Source organism: Gekko japonicus, unplaced genomic scaffold (genome assembly GCF_001447785.1).
Source record: "Gekko japonicus isolate JY-2015 unplaced genomic scaffold, Gekko_japonicus_V1.1 scaffold1116, whole genome shotgun sequence".
Classification (NCBI taxonomy): domain Eukaryota; kingdom Metazoa; phylum Chordata; class Lepidosauria; order Squamata; family Gekkonidae; genus Gekko; species Gekko japonicus.
Genome location: NW_015172590.1, coordinates 418,302 through 443,705, shown reverse-complemented (window position 1 = coordinate 443,705; position 25,404 = coordinate 418,302). Strand labels below are relative to the sequence as shown.

General features: G+C 41.9%; 1 protein-coding gene across 14 annotated transcripts in view; it reads left to right on the top strand.

Moving 5' to 3' along the window:
- The window catches only part of ABLIM1 (actin binding LIM protein 1), a 151,070-nt gene extending 125,937 nt beyond the window's left edge, over positions 1-25,133 (top strand). For 10 of the 14 annotated variants that reach the window (XM_015421515.1, XM_015421513.1, XM_015421504.1 and 7 more), the window contains 9 exons: positions 859-1,005; positions 5,786-5,877; positions 5,977-6,073; positions 10,671-10,735; positions 11,836-11,896; positions 12,538-12,545; positions 13,823-13,897; positions 20,874-20,954; positions 23,018-25,133. In XM_015421515.1, coding sequence (XP_015277001.1) covers positions 859-1,005; positions 5,786-5,877; positions 5,977-6,073; positions 10,671-10,735; positions 11,836-11,896; positions 12,538-12,545; positions 13,823-13,897; positions 20,874-20,954; positions 23,018-23,131 — 740 coding nt within the window. In that variant the 3' untranslated portion in view covers positions 23,132-25,133. Of the gene's footprint in view, positions 1-858; positions 1,006-5,785; positions 5,878-5,976; positions 6,074-10,670; positions 10,736-11,835; positions 11,897-12,537; positions 12,546-13,822; positions 14,947-20,873; positions 20,955-23,017 lie in introns of those variants that run through there. The other 4 variants (XM_015421512.1, XM_015421510.1, XM_015421502.1 and 1 more) reach the window with 2 other exon arrangements.
- The last annotated feature ends 271 nt before the right edge of the window (positions 25,134-25,404 follow it).

Genomic DNA, 25,404 nt, shown 5'->3' with positions numbered 1-25,404 from the left:
GGATTTTGTAAAATTTAATTGGATAGAACCAATAAAACACCAAAGAATTATTCCTAGTTTCTCGCCTTACATAGAAAAAAGGTGGCCTGTTTAGATTTACTTTTACTAAAGGCTACTACCAGTTTTTTTAAAAAAAAATAATAATGTCATACTGTACTTGTGTCACTCCCACAAGTCTCTTTCTGACTACTCTCAAGTTGCATACAGACAAAACATTATTTGAGCAGTAGGGCTGCTCTGGAAATATACTTTAGTTGAAACAAGCAATTTTCTATCCTGGGCTGAGCTCAGGGAAACCCAGTTCTACAAGATATTGACTGTACCCAGTTCTGACTGGCTTGTGGTTATGTTGTCATAATGCCAGCTTCCTTCTCTAGAGCAATTTTACAACATTTAAGATTGTTTTAAAAATAAGGTATAATAATAATAAACATAAATATAGTGCTACTTAAAAGGTGGATAGCCTATCTGAAGTATGGAGAAGAAGGGGAAAATTGATGGGTGAACCGTCCTTTGAATCACAGTATGTATGTCTGCATTTACATTGCAGAGATGGATGGAAGCCAGGCTCTTCCCTTAGGAGAAAGCATCAGTGTAACTGTTTCAGTGTTACATTTATATCTAGCAGGGAGCCCAATCTTTTGATTTGGAAATGGGGCTGGAGACTTAAATTTTGACCCAAGATATTAAGGGGGAGCGTTTTATCTTTTGCTGAGTGACAGCATGGAAAAAAGAATGTATATAGTGCTAACTTTATGAATTGTAATAGAACTTGATGTAGAAATGAACCATAGCACCGATGTAGACTATGACATAGCAACTTAATCTGATAGTCAAGTTCCCCTGATTGCCATCTAGATGCAGCTGCTTTGGCAGCCCAGAACAAGTCCTCCGATGATATCATCAAGTCCTCCACGTTCCCAGCAGCCCACGCTCCAGCACCCAACGAGATTCCAAAGATTGAGACAGAATACTGGCCAGGTCCTCCCTCACTTGCGGCTGTAGGTATGGAATAACAAATGATGTGAGCAAAACAAAAAACAACACCCTCACACTACTTATTAAAATTTGAAAATAATTGATACAAGGCAAAGAACTTGTCCACTCTTGCTCCTTTATTACTCTTAAAGGTGTAGATATTTAATAGCAAGAGTGTAAAGAAAAAAGGTTCCCTCGAGAAAAGTCTAGAATTTATAATGTTGAAAGTTGTGGGATTTCAAATCCCCAGAGTCCTCACTCCAGAGGCATGCATGGCCCGATTTCCCTTAGGAATTCCTCACAGAAGCCATATGCCTCACTTAAAACTTCCCAGAATTCACAAAGAAGTGGGGGGGGGGGAATAATGTTTTTTTTTTAAAGGAGTTGCTGTCTAAAATTTTCTCTCTTCAAAATGTATGCCCCCCCCACAATACTTTTGGAATTCAGGAGCATTTAAGTAGGGTTTCTGTGGTTCTATAAGATATCTTCTGAGGGGGGGGAACTGAGAAAAATCTGGATTTCCATACATTCATGGACCCCTATATCATGGCTATTAATATTGTGAGGACTGTGTCAATAGAATTTAGTCTTTACAGAAAGGATATGCTCAGATTAAGTAGTTGATAATTCTAACCTTGACAGCCTCAGTAAAGCTAGTACGATTCCTTGAATACTGCAATGAAGCCTGACTTCTTTCAGTTTTTGGTTCTTGTTTTTCTGTTCTGGTTGTTTGTTGTTTTGCCATTTCATTATATCATGTTAGGAAACAGCATTATACAAAATGACATTTCTGGGGTTCTTGATGAGACAATCATATCATAAATAGCTAAGTGGTTAAGTTGGTTCATCTTTATACTTTAAGGTATTTATTTTATCTTTTGTATTGTTGTTGTTCTTCTTCTGGATCATATATATGATCTTTTTTAAGCCCAATGAGTGTATCATGATCATCATCAAAAGTCAGCTGCATTAAACCCTTATTACCTATTTCACACTAAAGTCTGATTAATGTGTTTCTGAAATTGGTGTCCTGTAGTGGCTAACAGTGCAATCCTAAACAGAGTTGTGTTCTCCTAAATAGATTGATATTAGTGGACATATAAGGGTGTAACTTTGCTTAGGGTTGCATTATAAGAGCCTGAACAGTAATCTGAGAGGATCCAGGACCTTATCTCACAGATCCCCTAAGTAGCTTGAGGCAAGCCACTCTGTCTCAGCCTCAGTTCTCCATCTGAAAAATGGAGATAACAATGCTAGCCTAACAGGGCTGAGGAATAATGATAATATACGTGAAGCACTTTGAACACTGAAATTGCTAGACGAAGGCTTGTTGGTGCTATTTTTCAGACATGGTAAAGTCAATGAGATTCAGTATCAGATTCATGTTGTCATGTTAGTATTATGTGATTGTGTCAACATTTTATTGGAGAAGAATCACCCTAAGTATGTTATTAATACTAATTTTAAAAGCACGTGAGTTGAATCTGATTTACTTTGTCATGGCTGAAGGCAAGTGTTCACTGTGAAATAGTAAGTACTGCTTTTGGTCCTGTTAGGATACATCTAGGCCGAGTTCAGACTGGCAGTTTGCCCTAATATAGGCACATGTGAGGAACGTTTCACAAGCGGATTAAAGGGGCCTTTCACACAGGCACATCTGTCCGGCGTTCCCCACCCATACTCAACCCGTCTTGTAGCGCTTGCCTACCGGGTTTAACAGATACTTGGTGAAAGTGGTAGCAAACCCTGGAGAGCCCGTTTATCCAGCTTCATTCCGCTTCCCAAAAGTGTGAACGCTAACCGCTAAAAGCCAGGAACAGCCCATGGTAATAATGTGCGCCGGCTGTTTATGCTGACTGACCTCCTAGCCTCACTCTGGCACCAGGAAGGTGCAGGTGATTGCCTTGAAGAGGGGGTAGTGAAGTGGCCAGATGTGCCTATGGCCCACAGCGGCCGGATCCTGCCCTATTTGCTGTTGCACCTAGGCATCTGCCACGAGGAAAACGCCGCTTACAGCCGCGCCTCCGGGCCAACAGTGTGAACGCTCCCTCATGCCTACCCCCGTATGCTCCCGCACCAGTCCGTGCAGTGTGACAGGGAAAACCCGGAACAGTTTGTTCCGGCTCTTTTTCGCAATGCCTCTTTCCCGCTTCAAACTGCCAGTCTGAACTTGGCCCTAGATAGTGTATTTACTATGTAAATTGTCATTGCAAAATTATTTCATATTGACTTCTTCCAATCCAGAAGTAATCATGTGAATTTGGCCTAGGGCAGGGAAATATAATAAGCCAGGCAATAACGTTTTGTTCTAACACTGAACATGATAGCTTTGTTAGAAACCTTAGAACAAAATCTTTCAATTTTTTTTTAAAAAGCTATTTAGCAGCCCTCATGTGTAGCAAATCTGAAAATATTTTAGTAATGTCTAGTAGAAACTCAGAACATAGACAGTACATCTGCAGTGGTTTAATATGACTTAAATAGATGTTATGTTTATGTGTTTTGCAGCTGCTTTTGCTAAGAAAGGTAGCTTCAGCAGTGGACAATTTTCAGTAGACAAACCGCAGGAGGAGAGAATGGTAATCCTTCCTATCCACTATTTTTTTGCTGGAATTCTCCTCTTAAGATAGTTCCACACACTTCAGAGTTTCAGATCATGTTTGTGAGGGTAAAAATGAATCAGAAACCCCATATTGGGCAAAGCAGCTGTGAGGAGGCATGTTGCAGCAAAAAAAATGGTGTATTGGGAAAGGGTTAAGTACACACACACCCCCAGCTGTTTATCCCCTGAAAATTATCTCTCCCCCAAACAGCTTTTCCTGTTAAAGTAAGCTTAAGTGCACTACTATGTATGCAGTTATCTCATTAAGCACATAGTCAGGTATGAAGTCTTTGTCCCCCTGGTCTTCCGTATGCATGGATCTTCCAATGTTTTCCTCTCAGTGAACAAATTCTTCCATATACAGATATTTGCTGTTCTAATAAACTGCGCAACCTAATCTAGGGGTCCCTGACACGATGCCCTATGGATACCCCAGAGCTTGCCACCACCTTTCCTGGCACCCATCATGTGTTTTTAGAAAGTGAATGGGGCCAGGTGGGGCCTTTTGAGTTTCTGACATTTCAGGTATCAGGCTGACATTGGTGTAGTGGTTAAAAGCACAGACTTTAATCTGGGAGAACTGGGTTTGATTCCCCACTGCTCCACATGCAGCTGCTGGTGTGACCTTGGGTCAGTCATAAGTTCTTTGAGAGCTGTTCTCTCAAGGGCAGTTCTCGAGAGAGCTCTCTCAGCCCCACCTACCTCACAGGGTGTCTGTTGTGGGGAGAGGAAGGGAAAGGGAGGGTAAACCGCTCTGAGACTCCTTCGAGTAGTTGAAGGGCAGGGTATAAATCCAATCTCTTCCTCCTCCATCTAGTACCTGTGGAAATAGCTGAGTGATATTCTAAAAACACAGTGGGCCTGGCTTCTGACTAAAAATTAATGAACTCCATGGCAAAAATGCTTAATGTGCCTAACTGGAACTTCTATTGAAGTGATCGGGTTTTTCCAATTTGAGTGTGCATTTATAATTTGATTCAGGTGGAAGTTAATAGTAAGATCACTGTATCAAATTTTGGTCACTTCTCAAAATGTTCCAATCAAAGTCTGTCCAGAATCTCTCTCTTATTATATACATGTGCAAGGAGCTCTCACCAGCCCTTTAGTATCAGATGTTGTTGTTACAAGTAATAGTGCTAGTTGAAAATGGCTGTGCTCACAAGAGAAGGGCTCCTGTAAAGGGAATAGCCATGGGGAAGCATTTTTTCCTTCTGCATAAGCATATTAGATGCCTGCAAAATGAAGACAGATGTGGCCAAATGAGGGTTTCTTAGCTAGCTCAATATATGTACTTATTTTATGTGCATACAAGAAAATATTTTAAACTATTAATTTTAAAAGGCATCCCATTACACAGAACTTCTGTCTGAACGGTTGCAAAGTTACCATCAGAGTTATGTACAACCACACTTCCTGACACTTTGTGGTTGGCTCCGCCTCCTGTGGCAACCATTTTGTGATTGTGCCCACCACCTTCTGTCAGAATGCCAAAGGTGCCTGCAGTGCCAAAATGTTTGTGAACCCTGATCTAATCTATATAAATTGACTGAATTCTTTGTTCAGTTCACCGAATGCAGCTTTTACTGGCTGCAGAATTTGAGACCTGGAGGGAAAATAAAATATTGGAAGACAAGACTGGCCCTATAGAGGCCCTGGGGGAAATCACCTTCACTTGGGCAGATTAGTTCATCCAAAACTACAGTTTTAAAAAGCTACGCTTTTGAACTTGAGATGCCAAAGCATGACCCCTCCCACTGTGAACTGAAGAATCAATGTGTGGACACAGCAACCAACTATGCAATGCCTATTTAAAACCCAGAGTCAAGTTTGGAAGTCTTTCCCGTTGTACCTGACTAGGACAACCAACTGGCAGCTTGGATGAGTTTTGTCTCTGGTACCCACACTGTCCCCCAGTCTAAGAACACTAGCCACATTAATTGCTAGCCAAATATTTAGAGGCTACATCAGTCAATAGGAAGTAGCTAAAATGTGGGTTTTACATGTAAAGTGAACCTGTTGTCCCCAAAATTGGTGATGTTTCTACCTTAATTATATTGAGGTAAAAATGGCAGGATGGTTGGGTGCCAATTAATATCATGGTGCATTTATTTCTTTATTCAGCAAGCAACCTTAAGGCCATATTTGTAATAGTTGTCAATCTTTATGTACATTTTGCAAGAGGCTTTTTTTGTGCTGTGGAAGTAGGTTCTGACATGAGACGCAGATCAACCGGCCGAGATGAAGATCTTGAGGAACTTCAGAGGCGTCGACAACTACAGGAGGAACAATTGATGAAGGTGGCTAATATTTTGATGTAAATCCCCATATGTATCAATGTGAACAATACATGATTTCTTTTCATTAGCTTACATGTTGTTTTCCATTGCCATACACAGCTCAACTCAGGTCTGGGCCAATTGATATTAAAAGAAGAGATGGAAAAAGAAAGGTTATCACTTTCCACCAGTCGTCATGAATTGCCAGTTAATTCAGGTAAGTGACAAAGCTGCAAAATGTGCATGGGTGATTTGTGGGAATTGGTGATCTGAGCTGCTTAAAATAAAGGCAAGTTTTTGTCTAGTTGACTGCTAGTTCAGTTGCTGGCAGTAGAAAGCATGCGGTGTGCATGATGTTACCAGGAATCATGTAAAGCAGTTTTCTCACTATCTTACCAATGCCCCTAATTTCATCTCTGGCTCTTTTTTTGCAGTAAATTCTCAGAATCTCTTGAGCAAACCTTTGGGCTTCCAAAGTGAATTTTATTGATATATGCTAAACAAACCAAATAAGGATGTGGTTGTGGAGTAAATGTGTTCCCATACTACAGTGTGAACATGACGATTCTATTTGTAAGATTTCCAGCCTGTGGAATCAGAAACTTTCCAGATCTGTGTTGGGATCTGTGTCCAGCCATGAATAGCATAAGAACAAGCTCATGAGTCTGATTTCTTGTGGAGCAGGAGTTCCCCCCGATTTTTTTGAGCCTGTGGACATCTCTGGAATTCTAACACAGGGTGGTGTGCACAACCAGCAAATGGTCATTGGTAGAGGTGGAACAACACACACACATGTCAGAAGTAGCCCAAGCACAGAGGACAAGAGGAGTAAGTTTTAAAATACACTGGGAAATAGGAGTGAGAGAACAAATCCAACACTGCAGTGGCAGCTGCCAACAAAATTACGTTATTTTAATATGCAGAGCCAGTCAGATCTCCAGTGGCCAATCAGAAGCCCTGCTGAGCAGGAGCCCCAACTGGCCCCACCCACTTTCTAAAAACACTTGGTAGACTCCAGGAAAGGTGTCAGCAGATGCCATGGGGCCCACAGGCACCACATTGGGGATCGCTGTTGTGGGGCGCGTGAGTGCACCGATGACGAATCGGCGGCTGTTTAGCAGTTTAATAATGGGTGTAGAAGAGTGTAACTCTATTTAGGCTAAACATAATTCAAGTCCAATAGCTCCTTAAAGATCAACACATTTTTCTGAGTATAAGGTTTCATGAGTCAAAGTCCACTTTCAGATACTGATTGCACTAGAAATGTGTCTTCCACATTTATCGTATTATGATCAAGGTGCACTGGATTCCTCTTAGATTTAGTTGCAAACATTTATGTGAATTTCCTGTCTGGATGTAATTTTTGTAATATGTATGCAATTTTTAAAGGAAGATCAGCATGAAGCCTGATGTCTAATTCAGATTCCATCCTAATATATAATATGTATAATCTCAGTTTTGGGGGAAATGAATTTAGGAAATCCTACTGAGTTGGATATTGTATAACAAACATCTGACTTGGGCTATTGCTTATGTATATATTAAGTAACATATAAAACATGGATTACTGGTCATAGCAGTATTGATGCTTCTGAAAGGCCAGTGGCTATGTCATTAAATCATTATTAAAAAGGGACACACACCTTGTTGATATTTATGTTTCTCATAGCCTTTTAGCCTTTCCCACATTGGGAGAGGAAGTAAGAATTGCCTTGGGGAACAGGGCAGCACATTCCAAAGTGCTGGATCATAGAAAAAGAATGGCTGTCTCCACGGGCAGGTTCTTATGGGCAAACTGAGCTACATTCCAGCAAAAGAGGCGGTGTTAAAATTACTGCTTAAATGTTTATTTACAGGAAAATCTCCGCCTGTCTGTCTGTCTCTCTGTCTCTGTCTCTCTCTCTCTCTCTCTTGCTGCATGTATCTAATTGTAATGTATGTCCTTGGTGCCCTTGCCAGAGCTCTAAAATGTATGTTGTGTCTCCACTCAGTGTGAGGTTCGTGACAACAATAGTAACTGAATTTTAAACTAAAAAAAAAAAAATTGTTCAAGCTTTCCTCAGCAGTGGTAGCACACAAACGGAAAGTAGAATAGGAAGTATCACAAAGATTGTGTTCAGCTGCATTCACAAGCTTCTTTTCTGGACTTTGCACCCAGTTTTTGGAGCCTCTGTGTAAACTATAGATGTCAGTCATAATGGCTCAGCATTCCAGACACTTCCAAATACTTTGCTTTGAAAGCTCTGTAAGTTTTATGTCAGTGCCTAAAAATCCGGGATGACAATTCATGAGGCCCTGACAATGACCCCTGCTCAGGCCCCAACATACAAATATAGAGATGGGTGCAAACCGGCTCACAAATTAAAGTTCATCATGAATTTGGGCCAGTTCGTGGTTTGTGAAGCAATGTTCACGAACTGAAGAACTGCAGTGAACTTCCACAAATTTTAATGCAGCTCATGGTAGTTCGTGAAGAGCAGAAAGCAAGGGATTACATGGCTGCGAACCATTTAAACTCCTGCTTTCTGCCCCCTGATGCTCACCTGTTTGAAAAGTGGCAGGAAGAGAAAACAGGGGTTTAAATGGCTCTGAGTCATTTCTAGGGATGCCAAGTCCCCCCGGGGGGTGGGGAAACCCCCGCCCGGGAGGCCCGTTCCCCCGCCGCCGGATCGGGCTTCTGGGGGAACCCCACCCCCAAAGCATGTCACACGGAAGTGACACAAGCATGTCGGGCACGTTGGGGGCGGCGCCACAATCATCCGAGGGAAAACTCTATGGTAAGCACTTGGCAACCCTAGTCATTTCACCCCTCGCTTTCTGCTTGTGGCCAGAAGTGGTGGCAAGCAGAAAGCAGGGTGGTGGTGGTTCTGAGCCATTTCACCCTCAGCTTTCTGCTCTCTGCCGCTTTCCATGGGGAGCTGAAGACAGGTGTTTAAAAGCTCACGAACTGATACAAATCACTTTGGGTCATGAACTTGCATATCGATTTGTGATTCAGCCACGAAACATGAACTGAACCACAAAAATGCGGTCTATGTACATCCCTACACAAATAAGACTCTCTTCCTTATGTGTATATTTGCGAGGAAGGTAATATTTTCTATGTAAAGTTACAGAATTATATCTCTTGCCGTTAATTTCCTTTTTACTCTGTGCTGTTGTATTACATATTTGCCACTGAGGACATACTTCATGTATCTGATGAAACCATAGGTCACAATAAATGTTGTTGAGAGCTACAAGACTTCTTTTGGGTATTGTAACAAACATGGCTGCCCCTTTGTGATTAGTTTTTAAGGTGTACTTTGTGCAGCATATGCATAATTTCATCTACATGAACGATACAGATACATGTACAAAGAGCAGTTGATTGGCCACCATTTCTTACAAGTGCTTATACAAGTGGCAAACATATTTATTTACTTCACATATACCTTGCCTTTGTCTCCAGTGAGCACAGAGCAGCTTACATTGTTTTCTTCTCCTCCATTTTATTCTTACAACAACCCTGTGAGGAAGGTTAGGCTAAGAATATGTGATTGGTCCAAGGTCACCCAGCAAGATTCTGTGACTGATTAGGGATTCAAACCCGGGTTTCAGTCCAACACTCTAAGCTCTATATCATACTGGCTCTCAGTTATCAAGTATTAGCCACCATAAAATGTGAAAAGTGACCTTAGAGTGTCTTAAACTGAAGATCTTTAAATAACCGAAACCATTTGAAATTTAGTTACAGAGATGAATTAGAGGAAGAGAAGAGACTGGATTTATACCCCGCCCTTCACTACCCAAAGGTGTCTCAGAGCGGCTTACAAACTCCTTCCCCTTCCCCTCCCCACAACAGACACCCTTTGAGTTAGGTGGGGCTGCGAGAACTCTGACAGAAACTGCTTTTTTTCAAGAACAGCTCTTATCAGAACTACGGCTTGCCCAAGGTCATTCAGCAAGGTGCAAGTGGAGGAGTGGGGAATCAAACCCGGGTTTTTTATTTTTTTTATTATTCACATTTTTATCCCGCCCTCCCCGGAGGCTCAGGGCGGCTAACAGGGCATATCGCCAAATAAAATAGAAAACAGTACAAAATTTTTAAAATACATCAGCATTAAAAAAAATATTAGTGCTCCTCTCAGTTAAATTCCAATTTACAATTTCTAAAAAAGGATGGCCGCCCCCTAGACGTCCTGTTCTCGCCCATGATGCAGCGGTTGTGGGGCATTGATGATACATGCCCCACATCATGATGTCCATATATAGGGCGTGGATGGTAAACTCATGCATTGGTGGTGCATTAGTGGTGGTGGTGGCGGCTCCTATTCAAAAGCCTGGCGGAAGAGCTCCGTCTTTCAGGCCCTGCGGAACTGTGCTAGGTCCCGCAGAGCCCTGATCTCCTCTGGGAGCTCATTCCACCAGATAGGAGCTGCCACCGAAAACGTCCTATTCCTGGTCATGGTTAATCTGATGGACCGGGGACCTGGAACATCCAACAGATGTTGGGTCCCCCGACCGTAGTGCCCTTGGGGGAACATGCGGTCCCTTAGGTAAACTGGTCCCTGATTCTCCCAGATTAGAGTCCACGCACTTAACTACTACACCAAACTGGCAAAAGGAAGCACTTGATTACCTTTAATACACTAACTTGAACGTTAATAAAAGGCAGAAAGACCATGCTCAAGTAGGTTGTGTGAATGCAAACTGTTTCCACATGCTGTTTAGCAACAACCTCATAGATTTTTAGCTGCTTCCTTAGATGTTCCAGTTTTGATCTTAGTTTGTGTTCAGTAGCATAATAGAAGTTTCTTCTCCTTCCAATTTAGCCTCACATGCCACTGCCTCTAAAACCTCTTCCCTCCCTGGCTATGGAAGAAATGGACTTCATCGGGTAAGCAGCCAGCTTCTCCCAGAAAGCAAATGGTGGGTGTGTGGGTGTGGGTGAAGAAAATGCCTCTCCAGAGATCTCCTTGAGGCATTATTCTTTTATGGATTCCACTGGATCGCCACATAGGGTTGCTTGTAAATTAGGACAATACCTGTACCTGAAACTTTCCCTCTGTCCCATACAACAGTTTTGGAGTTTAGGAAGGGCTATAAATATGATGCCAACTCCTGGTTGGGAAATACCCGGAAATTTTGGGGTCAGAGCCTGAGGAGGGCAGGGTTTGGGGGAGGGGAGGGACTTCAGTGAGGTATAATGCCATGGAGTCTACCTTCCAGAGCAGCCATTTCCTCTAGGTGAGCTGATCTCTGTCATCTGAGATCAGTTGTAATAGTGGGAGAGCTCCAGCCACCACCTGGAGGATGGCATCCCTAGCCATAAAGCCTCAATCAGATTTGTCAGTGATGGGATTAGGGGAAGATTTTTTTATTCCAGTTTCTATGTTTAAAGAGTTCTTGCAACCAGCCTTCTCTTTGTATGCCTTTGGATTCGTTCCCTTCAGTGAGTAAATAACTATTTCCCTAGCCTTTCTGTCATTATACTGTGCCTAGGGACCTAAAGCTTCCATGAACATCAGTCAGTAGAAACCCTGGTGGGAACAGAATGCAGTAAAGCTTGTGTTCAGCTTTCACTTCCATCTGCTCAGGGTTGGCCCAAGAGAATTTTTTTTTTTCTCACTCCAGACACACCTCCATCTCTGCGACACACATGTAATTTCACTTCTTGGTTGTAAATGTTATAATAATACATTAAATAGTTGACAATTTGACAGCTTTTACTGGAGAAATTTGAGGTTGTATTCTGACTCTTAACCATTAACGTACTTGCACATTTTGGAGAGGGGGGTCTCAGTTCCCTTTCATGTCTTGATCATATGCCTGATGTTTGGTTATAGAGATCTCAAGGAACACCCCACAGTACAATATAACCTTCTTGAGTCCCCCTAGCCAAGGTCTTTCTTGCTTGTTTCCTGCCAGTTTCCTCAAGCATGTGGTGCTGCCATTAATGGTGTGGTTAACACGTTCATTCATTTTTTCTTGTTACAGCCAGTGTCTACAGACTTTGGTCAGTATAACAGTTACGGAGATGTGAGCAGTGCTGCTCGAGGTAAGGACTTACATCTCTGTGCTGCTTTGGATATTCCTTGTGCTTGCTTGAGTTTTTATAGCTGAAAAGATTAATCCATCATCCTTCCTAACTGGTAACTGTTGTTATAACAACTGATACAGGGATCAGATTCTATTATGCATCAAGACCTTCTTACAATAAAGAGAGCGTCATGTAAATGAGAATTTTATATATATTTTTAAATCACCACACATTGCCTTTAAATCAGCTTATAAAAACAGTAAAGATATAACAACACACACAGCAGGTGGAAAGATGTTTCAGGCTGCGATCACACACGCTAAATAATCCACTTTCAATGCACTTTCCAACTGGATTGTGTCAGTTCACACAGTAAAAATCCATCTTGAAAGTGGATTGAAAGTGGATTATTTAGTGTGTGTAACCACAGCCTCAGTGTCTTTTCCCTGGTCCTCACATTTTCCTTGCTGCTGCTGTTATGGCTGTGGTTCCTCTTGCAAAGTATGCTGATGAGGGTGAATTTGGAAAATTCTGAACAGTCTGTTGCTTATGAAACTTGGGGGCGTTAGCCTACCAGAGAGGCCGCGGGAATAGAATCCATATTGCTTGTCATTCTAATCCTGATGAGATTTTTCCCCCCTCCCCATCTTGCTTTTCAGATTTCCAGGTACAGTACGGATTTTCTTCTATCAAGTGATGGAGAATTTAAACAGTTCCATCAAAAACCCAACCACTGTGTTACTCATCTGAATTCCTGCTACAGGGAAGAGTTTATTAATACATTTATCACATGTTTTACTCCAAATAAATTGTGTAAACTTGTATTCCCATGGAAAAGGCACAGCTAGTACAATGCCTTTCAGAAGTCAGTTGTGACTTAGTTGGTAAACTTTCCTAAGACTTAACAGAGAACAGTCCTGTGGCAGTTTTCTCTTAGCATCTGAGTGTGGGATTTCTCTCAATTTCTCTGTTTCCAGCCGAAGGGAGAGATCCAAACATATCCCTCACGGTTTGAAAATGCATACCCCTTGTACTTTCCACATATGATCCTCTGACCCTCCCCTTTTTGTATGTGTTTGCTAGCCAATAAGAGGTGTGCCTTCCTATCAATCCTAACTCTAAATGCTTGAGCTTGCAGAATTTAATCACAGTTTGATATGAGTCTTTCTGTTTAAAATGCTAATGAGGAGACAATTATAATGACTCTGTTACTCATTATGCTATTTGACAAGGAAAGAATTACAGTTCCTAATTGGAGTAGCTAGAATTTACTATTTGATTTATCATTTGAGCAGGTAAAATTTCTTAGCAGGAAAAAATTACTGTGGAGCTACACAGTGAATGTTTGCAGCCACCTTCAGCAAAAACATGTTTTAAAAAAACAATTAAAGGATAAAAAAATGAATCTCAGCACACAGTATAGCTAGAAAGAATTGACAGGACTGAAATGGCAATTCATTTCAGAGGGTTACTATTGCCTGTAGTTCTGAGCCCCTGCATGTGAGCCTCTGCTACAGGGGATGGCTATTGCCTTCTTGCCTTGCTTGTAAACTTCCCAGAAGTATGTAGCTGGCCATAGCTGGAAACAAGCTGCTGGACTAGATGGACATTTGGTCTCACAGCTTGCTAGTAAACCTTACTGGGTCTGGTTTGGTAGAACCCAAGAAAAGCTGTTTAATCCCAAAATGAAACCCACAAGTAAGAGAAAATCTGAAGGTTTGAGGGGGTTCTCTGGGCCATTTCATTAATGTGTTACATAGCAGATTATAATAGTATTCTATTGGCTGATGTAAAGGTCTAAATATTGGAGCCATGGGAAAAAATCATTAGCATATTCCCTAGGAATGACTTTACCCTGTCTATGTGTGCGTGTGTGTGTGTGTGTGTGTGTGTGTGTGTGTGCATGTAACCTGTGTGTCTGATGTCTACCTGTATCCAATACAGTCCCTCCCAGATGATCATGTCCCTGGAATGCGAATGGACAGAGGAGTATCTATGCCTAACATGTTGGAACCAAAGGCAAGTGAAAACATTACTCATTTTCATTCAAGACAGGGATCTGAAATTATGATAGCCTGTCATTAAAAGTGTGTGTATGCGTGTGTGTCCTTTTGCTTTTTAAAAAGTCACTGTTCCTTATGTATCTTGCTCTAGACTACATATATTGTGGTTGTACCTCCTTTGTTTGTGTCAGACACAAGACCAGAACAGCCAACACATCTTGAAGGGGTGACAATAGTGTTCATTGTGACCTTATTATTTTAAAAATTATGTCTCTAGCAGCTCAGTGATCAATCTTTCTGAGCAACTCCAAGCAATCTGACCGAGTAATAGAGACCCACTAGGCACGATTCTGGCCGTTGCATCCTTACCAGTCACATCCAGTGGCAATATGGCAGCAGCATCAGTTCCAGCAACAAACAACAAAAAGGCAATTGAGATGGGGTGAGGATGTTGGAAAGAGAGGCCATCTAGTCAGTAGAGTAGGCACTCAGAGTAATCAGAGCATGTGGGGAGGAGCTCCTTTTGGTTTACATTGGGTTGGTTCCAGTGACCCACATGCCAAGTGAGAAGTCTTACTCCTGTAGAGTAACATTCATCACTAGCTGAAGGAAATCTGTGGATCCAGCTTACTGAGTGTACATGAAAGCAAGATATTGCAAATCATATGGGGAAAGAAATATTAGCCATTATCTAATAATGTTCAGTGACAGTGCAATAGAAGGTTGTACTTGAGGATCATCTTCTCCAGTTGCTGAAAAAGTGATCAATAATATCTGCTCCTATAGCTGCAATCTTTTGTGAAGAGGGAAAAGGTGATGGATGCTGTGCGATTAGTCTTCCGAAACATTCTGTCATAGGTGACAACACTGGTCATATGTTTTGTGGTGTAAGAGCATTATGGCTGAAAATTTTATATAACCTTTTATGTTCCCAGTACAAGAGATCTTAAGAAATCATGTCTTATCAAACTTCTTTGTCCAGAAGAAGCCAAAATTAACATTGGAACGAGACATTACCAAAGGCAGCAGCTCTGCATATTTCCCGTCTCTCTCCTCCATAACATCTGTTAAATGCAAAATGCTTGACAGTATGTCACTGTGTTGAAAGTCTCCTCTCTGTCTCACTGTCTACTGCTTGGTAAACCCAGGAACGTCTAAGGGCAGTGCTGTCATGTGCAATGGAGATTGGTAGGAGATTACTGGGAGGGATGAGATGGCAGAAATTTGCTTTTGGCTTGCTAACTGAATTTATATGTGGGTTACTCTGAACCCAGAGTGTGCTTGCCCTTTTAAAAATGTCACTAGTGTCTTAGCAAAGCTTAGCTTAATTTTGTTTATAAAATAGGCATATCACATATAAAAAACCTATGAAAATCTGCTCTTCAGCCTACTTGTCTACAACCTACAGCCTCCAAACTCTTAACCAAAAACTCTAGGCCTGAATTTCTTTGGCATAAAGACTGTTCTTTAAAAACATGGGAAATGAATAATTTCAGATTCCTGACTTGTTTTGGACTCAACCAAAGTATTTTTGAAAGTACTCAGAACAATATTATTGGGTAAATTTGTAAAATAGAGGTATGTGTTCATGACAAAACTACTCAACAAAGTCTTGTTGATCTTGCCTTTTTTGTTATAAAACCATGGTTTAGCTTTATGTTGCACTGTAAATCATAATGGCATGTAATTAAAGTTATATATTACAGTGACTTGTATAACTGCGATATTGTCAGATTATAACTTTTTTCCAAACTGTATATAAGTCTACATTATTTCAATCATTAATTACAATAAACTAAGTGGTGTATGTTTATTGATGACTGAATCCTCTTTATAGTGCCTCTGAAACATTTACTTGGTAAGAAGGTAACAACTAGCATACTCTCAATTAATTTGCAGAACCTTTATAATGGTTTTCTAAAATCTGATAGAAGACAGCTTGGGGAAGACTGTGCCCTAATTGTTAACATCATAGTCAAATAAGCTGACTGTAGAATCATAGAATCACGGAGGGGCCCATACAGACCTTCTAGTCCAACCCCCTGCTCAATGCAGAATCAGCCTAGAGTATCCCTGGCAAGTGTTTGTCCTGCTTAAAGACTGCCAGTGAGGGGGAGTTCACCACCTTCCTAGGTAACTGATTCCACTGTTAAACAACTCTTACTGTAAAAAACTTTTTCCTAATATCCAGCTGGTACCTTCCCACCCTTAATTTAAACCCATTATTACGAGTCCTGTCCTCTGCTGCCAACAGGAATAGCTCCCTGCCTTCCTCTAAGTGACAGCCCTTCAGATACTTAAAGAGAGCAATCACATCCCCCCTCAACCTCCTCTTCTCCAGGCTAAACATTCCCAAGTCCCTCAGCCTTTCCTCATAGGGGCCTCCGGGCCCTTGATCATCCTCATCACTCTCCTCTGCACCCGCTCCATTCTGTCCACATCCTTTTTGAAGTGAGGCCTCCAGAACTGCACACAATATTCCAGGGGCAGCCTGGCCAATGCAGTGTACAGTGGGACTATGACATCTTGTGACTTGGATGTTATTCCTCTGTTGATATACCCCAAGATTGTGTTAGCCTTTTTTGTCACCGCATCACACTGGCTGCTCATATTTAACTTTCAGTCCACCTGTACCCCAAGATCTTGTTCACACACACTGCTACCCAAAAGCATATCCCCCATTGAGTATGTGTGTTCCTCATTTTTGTTACCAGATGTAAAACTCAGCATTTATCCTTGTTAAATTGCATCTTGCTCACATCCGCCCATTTTTCAAGTGTGTTCAGATCTCATTGAATTCTATCTCTATCTTCTGGTGTGTTCGTTGCTCCTCCCAATTTGGTGTCATCTGCAAATTTAATGAGTAGCCCTGCCACACCCTCATCCAAATTATTTATAAAAATATTGAAAAGTACTCGGCCCAGAACCAAGCCCTTTGGCACCCCAATGGATACCTCCTTCCATTCAGATGAAATGCCATTGACAACTACTCTTTGAGTGCAGTTCTCCAACCAGTTCCCTATCCACTTAATTATCCCAGAATCCAGTCCACAGTGCTCTAGTTTACAAATCAGAACATCATGACAAACCCTGTGAAAACATACCTCAGAGAAGGATGTCTTGTTCTAGTTCTACAAGATCTCTTTTAGCTAATATAAAGGATCAGAAGGTCAAAAGATCCAAAACCTTTGCCCCAAAATAGGTCTGTACTAGGGGTATCCATTCGGTATAAACAAAGCGGAATAAATACTCAAAAATACCTTATTGGTATTTTCTGGGTACTGATTCAGCTGAATACAGATTAGAGAATCTAATTCAGCTACCAATATAGCTGAGCTCAAGTAAAAGCTGAAAAATTCAGCTTTTATTTGGGCTCAACCATACCTAATGGCTGATGGTTTCCTCTTACAGCTTGCTGCAAGAGGAGCCAGCCCCATCCAAGGCAGCATGGAGCTCTCAGCTGATCCTCTCAGGTCTGCATGTGGCAACGAGAGACCTCCACATCGCACACAAATCCTGGGGACAGCTTCTCCTGTGGTGAACTCGCTGCTTCTGAGTTGACTAGCAAGAGGCACAGCTTGCAAAAGTCATTGAAAGGGAATGGACCCCATGGTCCAATCTTTTTGAAACTTGGGGGGGGGGGTTTTGAGGACAGCTACCAGTAGCTATGCTGCAAATTTGGTGCCTCTGTCTCAAAAAACAGCCCCCACAAGGCCCCAGATACCCCCAGACCGATTCTCCATTATATCCTATGGGGATGGTCCCCATAGGGTATAATGAAGCTGAATAAATTCAAGTTTTCCAATTTACCAAATCCCAGTACCATACCGATACTGGGATTCAGGAATATCAGGAAATACCAATATATTTGGGGTCCAATAGACCAAAATTACACCCCTAATCTGTACAGAATATGGTGCACCCCAGCAGAGAAACAGGGTAACCACACCACAGACAAATAACTAAACAGTGGAATCTTAGCCATATGCTACAGCTTGAATCTGCAGACCACTGAATTTACTTACTGCTTAGTTATCTAGTATACAATGAATTAAGAATGCAATGAAAATTAATTACATTCACTAGAAAAACACTCAACATGGAGTAATTTGGGTTGGAAACAAAGTTTTGACAAATGATTGATATTTGTAATTTGAAGAACATTTTGTGGATTATCCACACATGAATCTGTTTTATACTGAGTCAGACCATTGGTCCATTAAGGTCAGTATTGTCTACTCAAACTGTCAGTGGGTCTCCAGGGTCCCAGGCAGAGGTCTTGCACATCACCTACTGCCTGGTACTTTTTACTGGAGATGCCAGGGATTGAACCTGCAATCTTTTGCATGCCAAGCAGATGCTCTACCACTGAGCCATAGCCCCTCCCCAAAGAGAAAGACAGGACTCCAGAAGCTCAGCATTTCAGAATATCCTTTGGGGGCTCAAGAACTGTAGCTGGCCCTCCATGTGTGTCATGTACACCAATAAATTTGCAGTTGATCAATGTTCCAAGGCACATGAAAAAATAGAAATGCTGTGAGTGCCCAGATGCTCATGGTCTGTTCATTCAGCACTTCTGGGCTGCAAACAACAGTCTGCAGAAGGCAATCAGCATAAAGAGATGTAAGTCTGAATGGAGGGACAAATAAAAAGCCACATGTAGCCCACTGAACTAATGGATATTCTCCAAATCAGCTTTTGAAAATTAAAACAATATTGCAAACACCAGAGACATGTTAAAAAGATTTATTTTGAGTGTGCCACATTAGAGATGTGATTAAGTAATGAAAGCATTAAATTCCCTTCTACAGATCACTCAGTTTAATTGTATCATTCTGTCATAGTTAAAACATATCTTGCGGAGAGCCTAGATAAGGAAATTATCTTGCATATGCTTAACAGCAGCAGAAATATAGTTTATAATTGGAAAATGTTAATCCACTGATGGAAGATTGTTTGATATTAGAATAATGTTGTTTGAAATTCATTATTTTAATATCTGAAAACTTTAAAGAAAATCACAAGTGAGGGGGGGGGAAACAATCTCTCTGTACATTTCTTGTACTAGTTTATACAAGGTTATCCCATGCAATAGGGATTTTCACATGTGATCTCCTAAGCCTAGAACACAAAGCTGTGCATATTTACTAAAAAGTCCCCCACTGAGTTCAATGGGACTAACTCCTTAGCTATATATATATATATATCATACATATACATACATACATACATACAAGTATGTTAATCTATGGCTCTCTGTGTTTTGAGAGACACATTTCCTTTTTACAACAGTTTACCTTAAAGAAACGTAATTGGATAAAAATATCCAGTATTATGCTTACAAGGAAATCTCTTCCTTTTCCTGTGCATCATATTCCAGATAGATGCCTTGTTTCTATAAAATCACCCTACAAAGCTATGTTACCACAATATGTGTACACCAACACCCATAGGCACCTCCTTTTTACCTTAAGTTCTGTCATTTCAGGGCTTGTTTTATATGCCTTCTACTTATATAGTCCCTTCCTCCAGTCAGCATTGTGGATTTGTTTCTTACTAACATGGAATATTCATACAAGTGCAATTGTGCAAGTATACACATCTGAGGAACTCTGGTGTGGATGAAAAGAAAGATGGATGGCAATCTTGATAGTCCTCAGTAGGGTTTTGAAGACTTGAGCAAGATCAGAAACCCCACACCCCCCACACCCCATTCAATGCGTTTGCTGAAGAATCTTTGCATATTAAAGAGGATTCTGGGATATGTCTTAGGGTACATGGCCAGTACATCCAGCATGCTGATCAGGCTTGTTAGGCTGCACCATGACCCCACATAACTTGAGAGAACTCTCTAACAAACATCCAATTCTCTTGTGACTCTTAATGTCAACTGAAGGTGAGTTTTGGGCAAGCAGTCTTTAAAAGAAATGTGTCCACCAACATCCAGTATAGGGTTGCCAAGTGCTTTTTTAGCCGCAGCGGGGGACTCCCGGCTGGTGGCTGGAGTGCGTGCAAAGCGTGCGCGCACCGCACGCATGTCACCCGGAAGTGATGTGATGCCGCCGGGCACGCTGGGGGTGGGGCCATGACCATCCAAGGGAAAACCATAGAGTTTTCCCTCGGATGACTGTGGCCCCACCCCCAGCGTCCCCGGCGTGGTCGCGTCACTTCCAGGTGACGTGCACGTCGGGGTGGGGTTCCCCCCGGGGCCCTATCCGCTGGCGGCAGGAAACGGGCCTCTGGGGCAGGGGTTTCCCCGCGCCCCCCCCAGGGGGGACTTGGCAAACCTAATCCAGTAAGTTTTGGAGTAACTCTTGGTCCCCCCCCCGCCCCAAACATAATTATAAAGCTAGGGAATTAGAAGAAGAAATTTGTGAGGTATGTAAAAGAGAGAACTTTCTTACAGCTGGCTTTGATTTATGAGTTCAGTCATACCTAGCAAATCAACTTGAGGTTTATTTTTTAATGCCCTGATAAATGAAGTAGGGCAGGAGAATAGTTTTTAAAAGAGAGGTTATAAGATATCTGCCCTAACTAATTGCAGATTGTTTCTTTAATAAAATACTTGTTAATATGTAAAGAAAAGTTTGAGGAGTTCGGTCAGTCAGAGGTAACAGAATGACATGCAGAATCCATTAATTCTTCCCATTTTACAGAAGTTGATTTTAAGCCGTTGGGGGGGGGAAGCTGGAAGATTTAGGGTTGCCAACCTCCAGATGGGGCCTGGAGATCTCCCCAAAGTATAACTGATCTCTAGACAAGAAATCAATTCCCCTGGACAAAATGGCTCCTTTGAATGGTGGGCTCTAAGAAATTATATCCCATTCAGGCTCCACCTATAACCCTATAAGTGGACTTTCAAGTATTTAAAGCCGCTTTTTAGTGACCTTGCAGCTGTTTACCAACAATGACCACTTTGTGCTTGGGGACTGAATTATCTTTAAGAGCCACGATACATTCTAAAATAAATGTGTTCTCCATGTTATTAACAGATTTTCCCATATGAAATGCTCATGGTGACCAACAGAGGGCGAAGTAAAATTCTAAGAGAAGTGGACAGAACCAGATTGGAGGTAAGACGACCTTTGCCGTCGTAGTTACTTCTTTTACAAGATCTGGCAGAAGCATGTTTTATAGAAGGGAAGAGTTCACAGGCTGCCCCTTGTAAGCCGCCCTGAGCCCACTGGCAGGGAGGGCGGGGTAAAAATGTCAGAAATAAATAAATAAATGTTGGACTTATTTAAATTGAATGTTTTAGTAAAGCAGTCTTTTGATTATTTACAGGAATCATTTAAATCAAATGCTTTAGTAAAGCAGTCTTTTAATTATTTACAAAGAATCATTTAAATCAAATGCTTTAGTAAAGCAGTCTTTTGATTATTTACAAGCACTGTTCCCTCTAAACTGAGTTAGTGTGAGCTAGCTCACAGTTTTTTAGCTTCCGGCTCACACATTTTTGTCTTCGCTCAGGAAGGGATGGCTCCAGAGCAAACTAATTTATGCAGTAGCCAAATCGCTCGCTCACAACTTTAATGCCAGGAGCTCACAAAGTAGAATTTCAGCTCACAAGACTCCACAGCTTAGAAGGAACATTGTTTACAAGAATCATTTAAATCCAATGCTTTAGTAAAGCAGTCTTTTGATTATTTACAAGAATCGAAATTATGCATAAAATGACATTCTACAATTAAGCATAGGGTCTTTAATGTTATGCATTTAATATCTGCGTATAAGAAGCAGCATTTATTGAACTAGAAGAGACAGGACAGTTGTAGCTAACATTCTCAATTGAAGGTGGATCCACTAAGAAGGAGATTTAAAACAAATACAGTATTGTCAAATGAGCCCAAGAATAACCACATTCTCTGCTGCCCGCAGTAATGACTAGTTGGATATACTTTAGTGTAAGCCATGAAGAAGTCCTTTTAAAAGAAAACTCCTTATACAACATAACTGCCCAGATCTCATCTTTAGGACAGAGGCCACCTGTTACAGCAAACTTGAAAAGAAGTACAGTGACACCTTAACACTTATTCCAGCATCTAATGAAGGGAGCTGTGACTCACAAAAGCTCATGCTGAATCTCTAAGGTGCCACTGGCCTTCTTTCTAAAGTGTACTAGCAGTGAACTTTGCAGCCGGAACAAGCCAAATGTATTTTTTTTAAAATGAATGCTTGTGCCTCTTAAAATATCTTTATTGCCCGGCTTAAATTTCCTGCCATCTGGACAAACCAGAAAAAGGTTGATCAAATTATGAAGCTGCTTTATGCTGAGTTAGACAATTGGTCTATTCATCTCACTTTTGTCTACTCCAACGGGAAGGGCTCTAAGGCTTTCCGTCCTGCTACCTTTTAACTGGAGACACCAGGAACTGATGCTGAGACTTTCCATGAGACTTTGCATGACCTTGGGGGGGGGGGTTCCTTGTTGATATTTAAGCAAATTGTTTGGGCCCCTTCCTGAACCCTTGCTTCATGACTTTAGAGGGCACAGCTCTTCAGTTATGGAATGCAGATATTTTGTGTTACAACAGGCTGCGGTCACACACACTAAATAATCCATTTTCAATCCACTTTCAGTGCACTTTCCAACTGGATTTTGCCAGTTCACACAGTAAAATCCAGTTGGAAAGTGAATCAGAAGTGTGTGTGACCGCAGCCTATAAAAACTAATTTGATCAAATGACTTCTCGTAAAGAGGTACATTCAGTATGCCTCATTTCCCCCCCCCCCAAGTGTCAGATTCAGAGTCTGAATTTGTGGTGAGGTGAGGATGTGGGGATGTGGTGAGGAACAGAGCATCTGCTTTACATGCAGAATGTCGAAGGTTAAATCCCTGGAATCTCCAGTTAAAATAATAAGTTGGTGGAGATTGTGAAACACCTCACTACCTGAGAGCTTCTGCCAGTGAGGATAGACAATGCCAGCCTTGATAGTTGAATGATCTGACTCCATATAAGGCAACTTCATGATGTTTTGAGACCCTTGGATGCCTGTGATCTGTGCATCACTGTTTCATCGTCCTTCCTGTTCTCCATCACCATAGTAATTCAGGCTGCTGAATAAGATAATGATATTGAGGTGTACGTTTTGTATCTTTGAACTATTTGTTTCCCCCTTTCCTGTCTTCCTTCAGCGTCACTTAGCACCTGAGGTTTTTCAAGAAATATTCAGCATGACGATACAAGAATTTGACAAGTTACCTCTGTGGAGACGGAATGAAATGAAGAAGAAAGCCAAACTCTTCTGAATCACTCTGTCTTTTTGAAGGGGGAAAAAGCAAATCACATATAGGATGACATATTATTACCTTAAGTCCAAACACTTTTTGAAGAGTAACCACTCAAGGAGCAAAGAAGAAAAAAAGGGAAGATCTGAGAGAGGCATCTATATACATCTTGTGATTCTGCAAGGGCCTGTCCACTTTGTCAGAGAGCCGTGGCATGAAAGTGTCTGTGTTCAAAATCTCAGCAGTGGTTTTCATGCATTATAAAGTTTTTACACATGTATTCCCAATATGGAGCTGCTCTGCCCTCCCTGTTTTCCATTTTTTTCAAAGGTCAAAGGGACTACATTGATAGAGCCAGGAAGTGCCCATAGGACACCAAGCCACAATGATGTAGTCATGATCTTGCCAAGGGATGAATGAATGAATATATTCAGTAGTTAAGGAAGGAATCCTGTGTAATATATTTATCCTTTGGGCATGGCCATTACAGTTCATTGGCATTGTTCTCAAACTGCCTATTATTTCTGCTCATCAGCAAAGCAGGCCAGTGATGCAGCTCCAGTCCGCTCTGCTGCAAACCAGCCTAATTCTTTGAGAGCTAACTGCCAGCTTGCACTTGCGCATATCTGCTAGGAATCTCAATAGCAAATTGCTGTGGTCGTTGACAGGCCTCCCCTCCTCCATTTCCCCGAACCCCCCCCTTTAATTAATTAATACAGCTCCTGCTTTAAGCCAATTGCTTGATGTTAACAAGAGTAGCAAACAAAAAAGGGTTGGTTTGTCATGGAGAGGAGGAAAGGGTCTCCATTCAGACTTGATGCGAAACCATGGAGGAACCGGTCAGCACGCAGTTATTGGATCCTGGCCTGTCTCATCGGATTCTGGCTTTGAGTGTTGTCACTCTTTTCTCCCCCTCCCTACCAGAGACACAGCTACTGCCCCATCATCCTGTCTTGTGGGGATCACTGATGGCAACAATTTCAGCACATCAGCAGCTTGCTACTATTTGCTGCTGGCAACAGGAAGGTGGTAAAGATTCTCTTGGGAAGCTGTGGCTGCTCACAGAACAGCAGTCTGCTTCCAAGCCCTCAGAGGCTTGTGTGAGGAGCTGGAAGCCCTTCCCTCAGAAGGGAGAAAAACCCTGAGGGAATCAATCTCCCCCTGCCAATTCCAGTGCACCACTCACACACAGCCGCAACCAACTAAACCCACTCAAATCGCCTGTGCTCTCTCCATACATAACACGTCCATCAGATACTGTATCCCTCCCACCTCAATTTTTTGACTCAGAAGGTTTTTGACTCCACACAAACGCTTTCTACCTGCCGATCACAAATACTTCAAGTGTTCACAGACAGAGGCCATAAGAACCCATATGTTCTGCAGCAGTTTCTACTTATGCAATAAACACATAGGTGAATAGCATTACCTGCACTTTCCTGAGCAGAGAAAGCAATAATAGCTGTAAATTCTAGCCAAGATAAGTTGGATATAAAGGGAAGGGGATGTTGCTGCAGAAAACACAGGAGTAGCGATTTAGCTTTCTCTTCATCTAGCCACCCCCTCCCTCCTCCAGCTCCATTGCCTCACTGTCATGAATGTCCATAGGGTCCTTTTGTATAAGGCATTTTGTGGATGGAGCACAGGAGGTTAAGACAGCCAGGGCTCCATTGGCATTGCTTTTTCCCTTAGGGTGGATGGAAGGAAGGAAGGAAGGAGCTTGTTGCATTGCTTTGTTTTTAAGAGAGTGGAAGTGGGGTGGAGAGAAGAGTTTGTCTCAAGGGAGTCTTGGCACCAAGGGCAAGGAGAGGCTTGGCCCAGTGAGAGCCAGCTGGAGGCAAGATAGGTTTCACTTCTGAGCGACTCTTGCCAGACGATTCAGTCAATGATGTGGAGCATCTGCCAGGATACTCCATTTGTGCGTGTGAAGTGTTGTCATGTTGCACCCAACATATGGCAACCCCCGTAGGGTTTTCAAGGCGAGTGATTAAGCAGAGGTGGTTTGCCATTGTCTTCCTCTGCAAAATCTTCCTTGGTGGTCTCCCATCTAAGTACCAACCCTGCTTAGCTTCCGAGATCTGATGAGATTGGGCTACACTATACGGTTCCACATCCCCCACTGCTCTTGCACACAACACAAAACCATAATTAAGACTAACCACGGTTAATGAATCACCTTCGGGCCCTGGCTTGAGGTATCCTGGCTAACCCTAGTTAGTGTGGTGGCATAGCCTCAGATAATCAATTTAATTAAACCATGGTTTCACATTTCATCTGACCCAAGCTAGGGATTT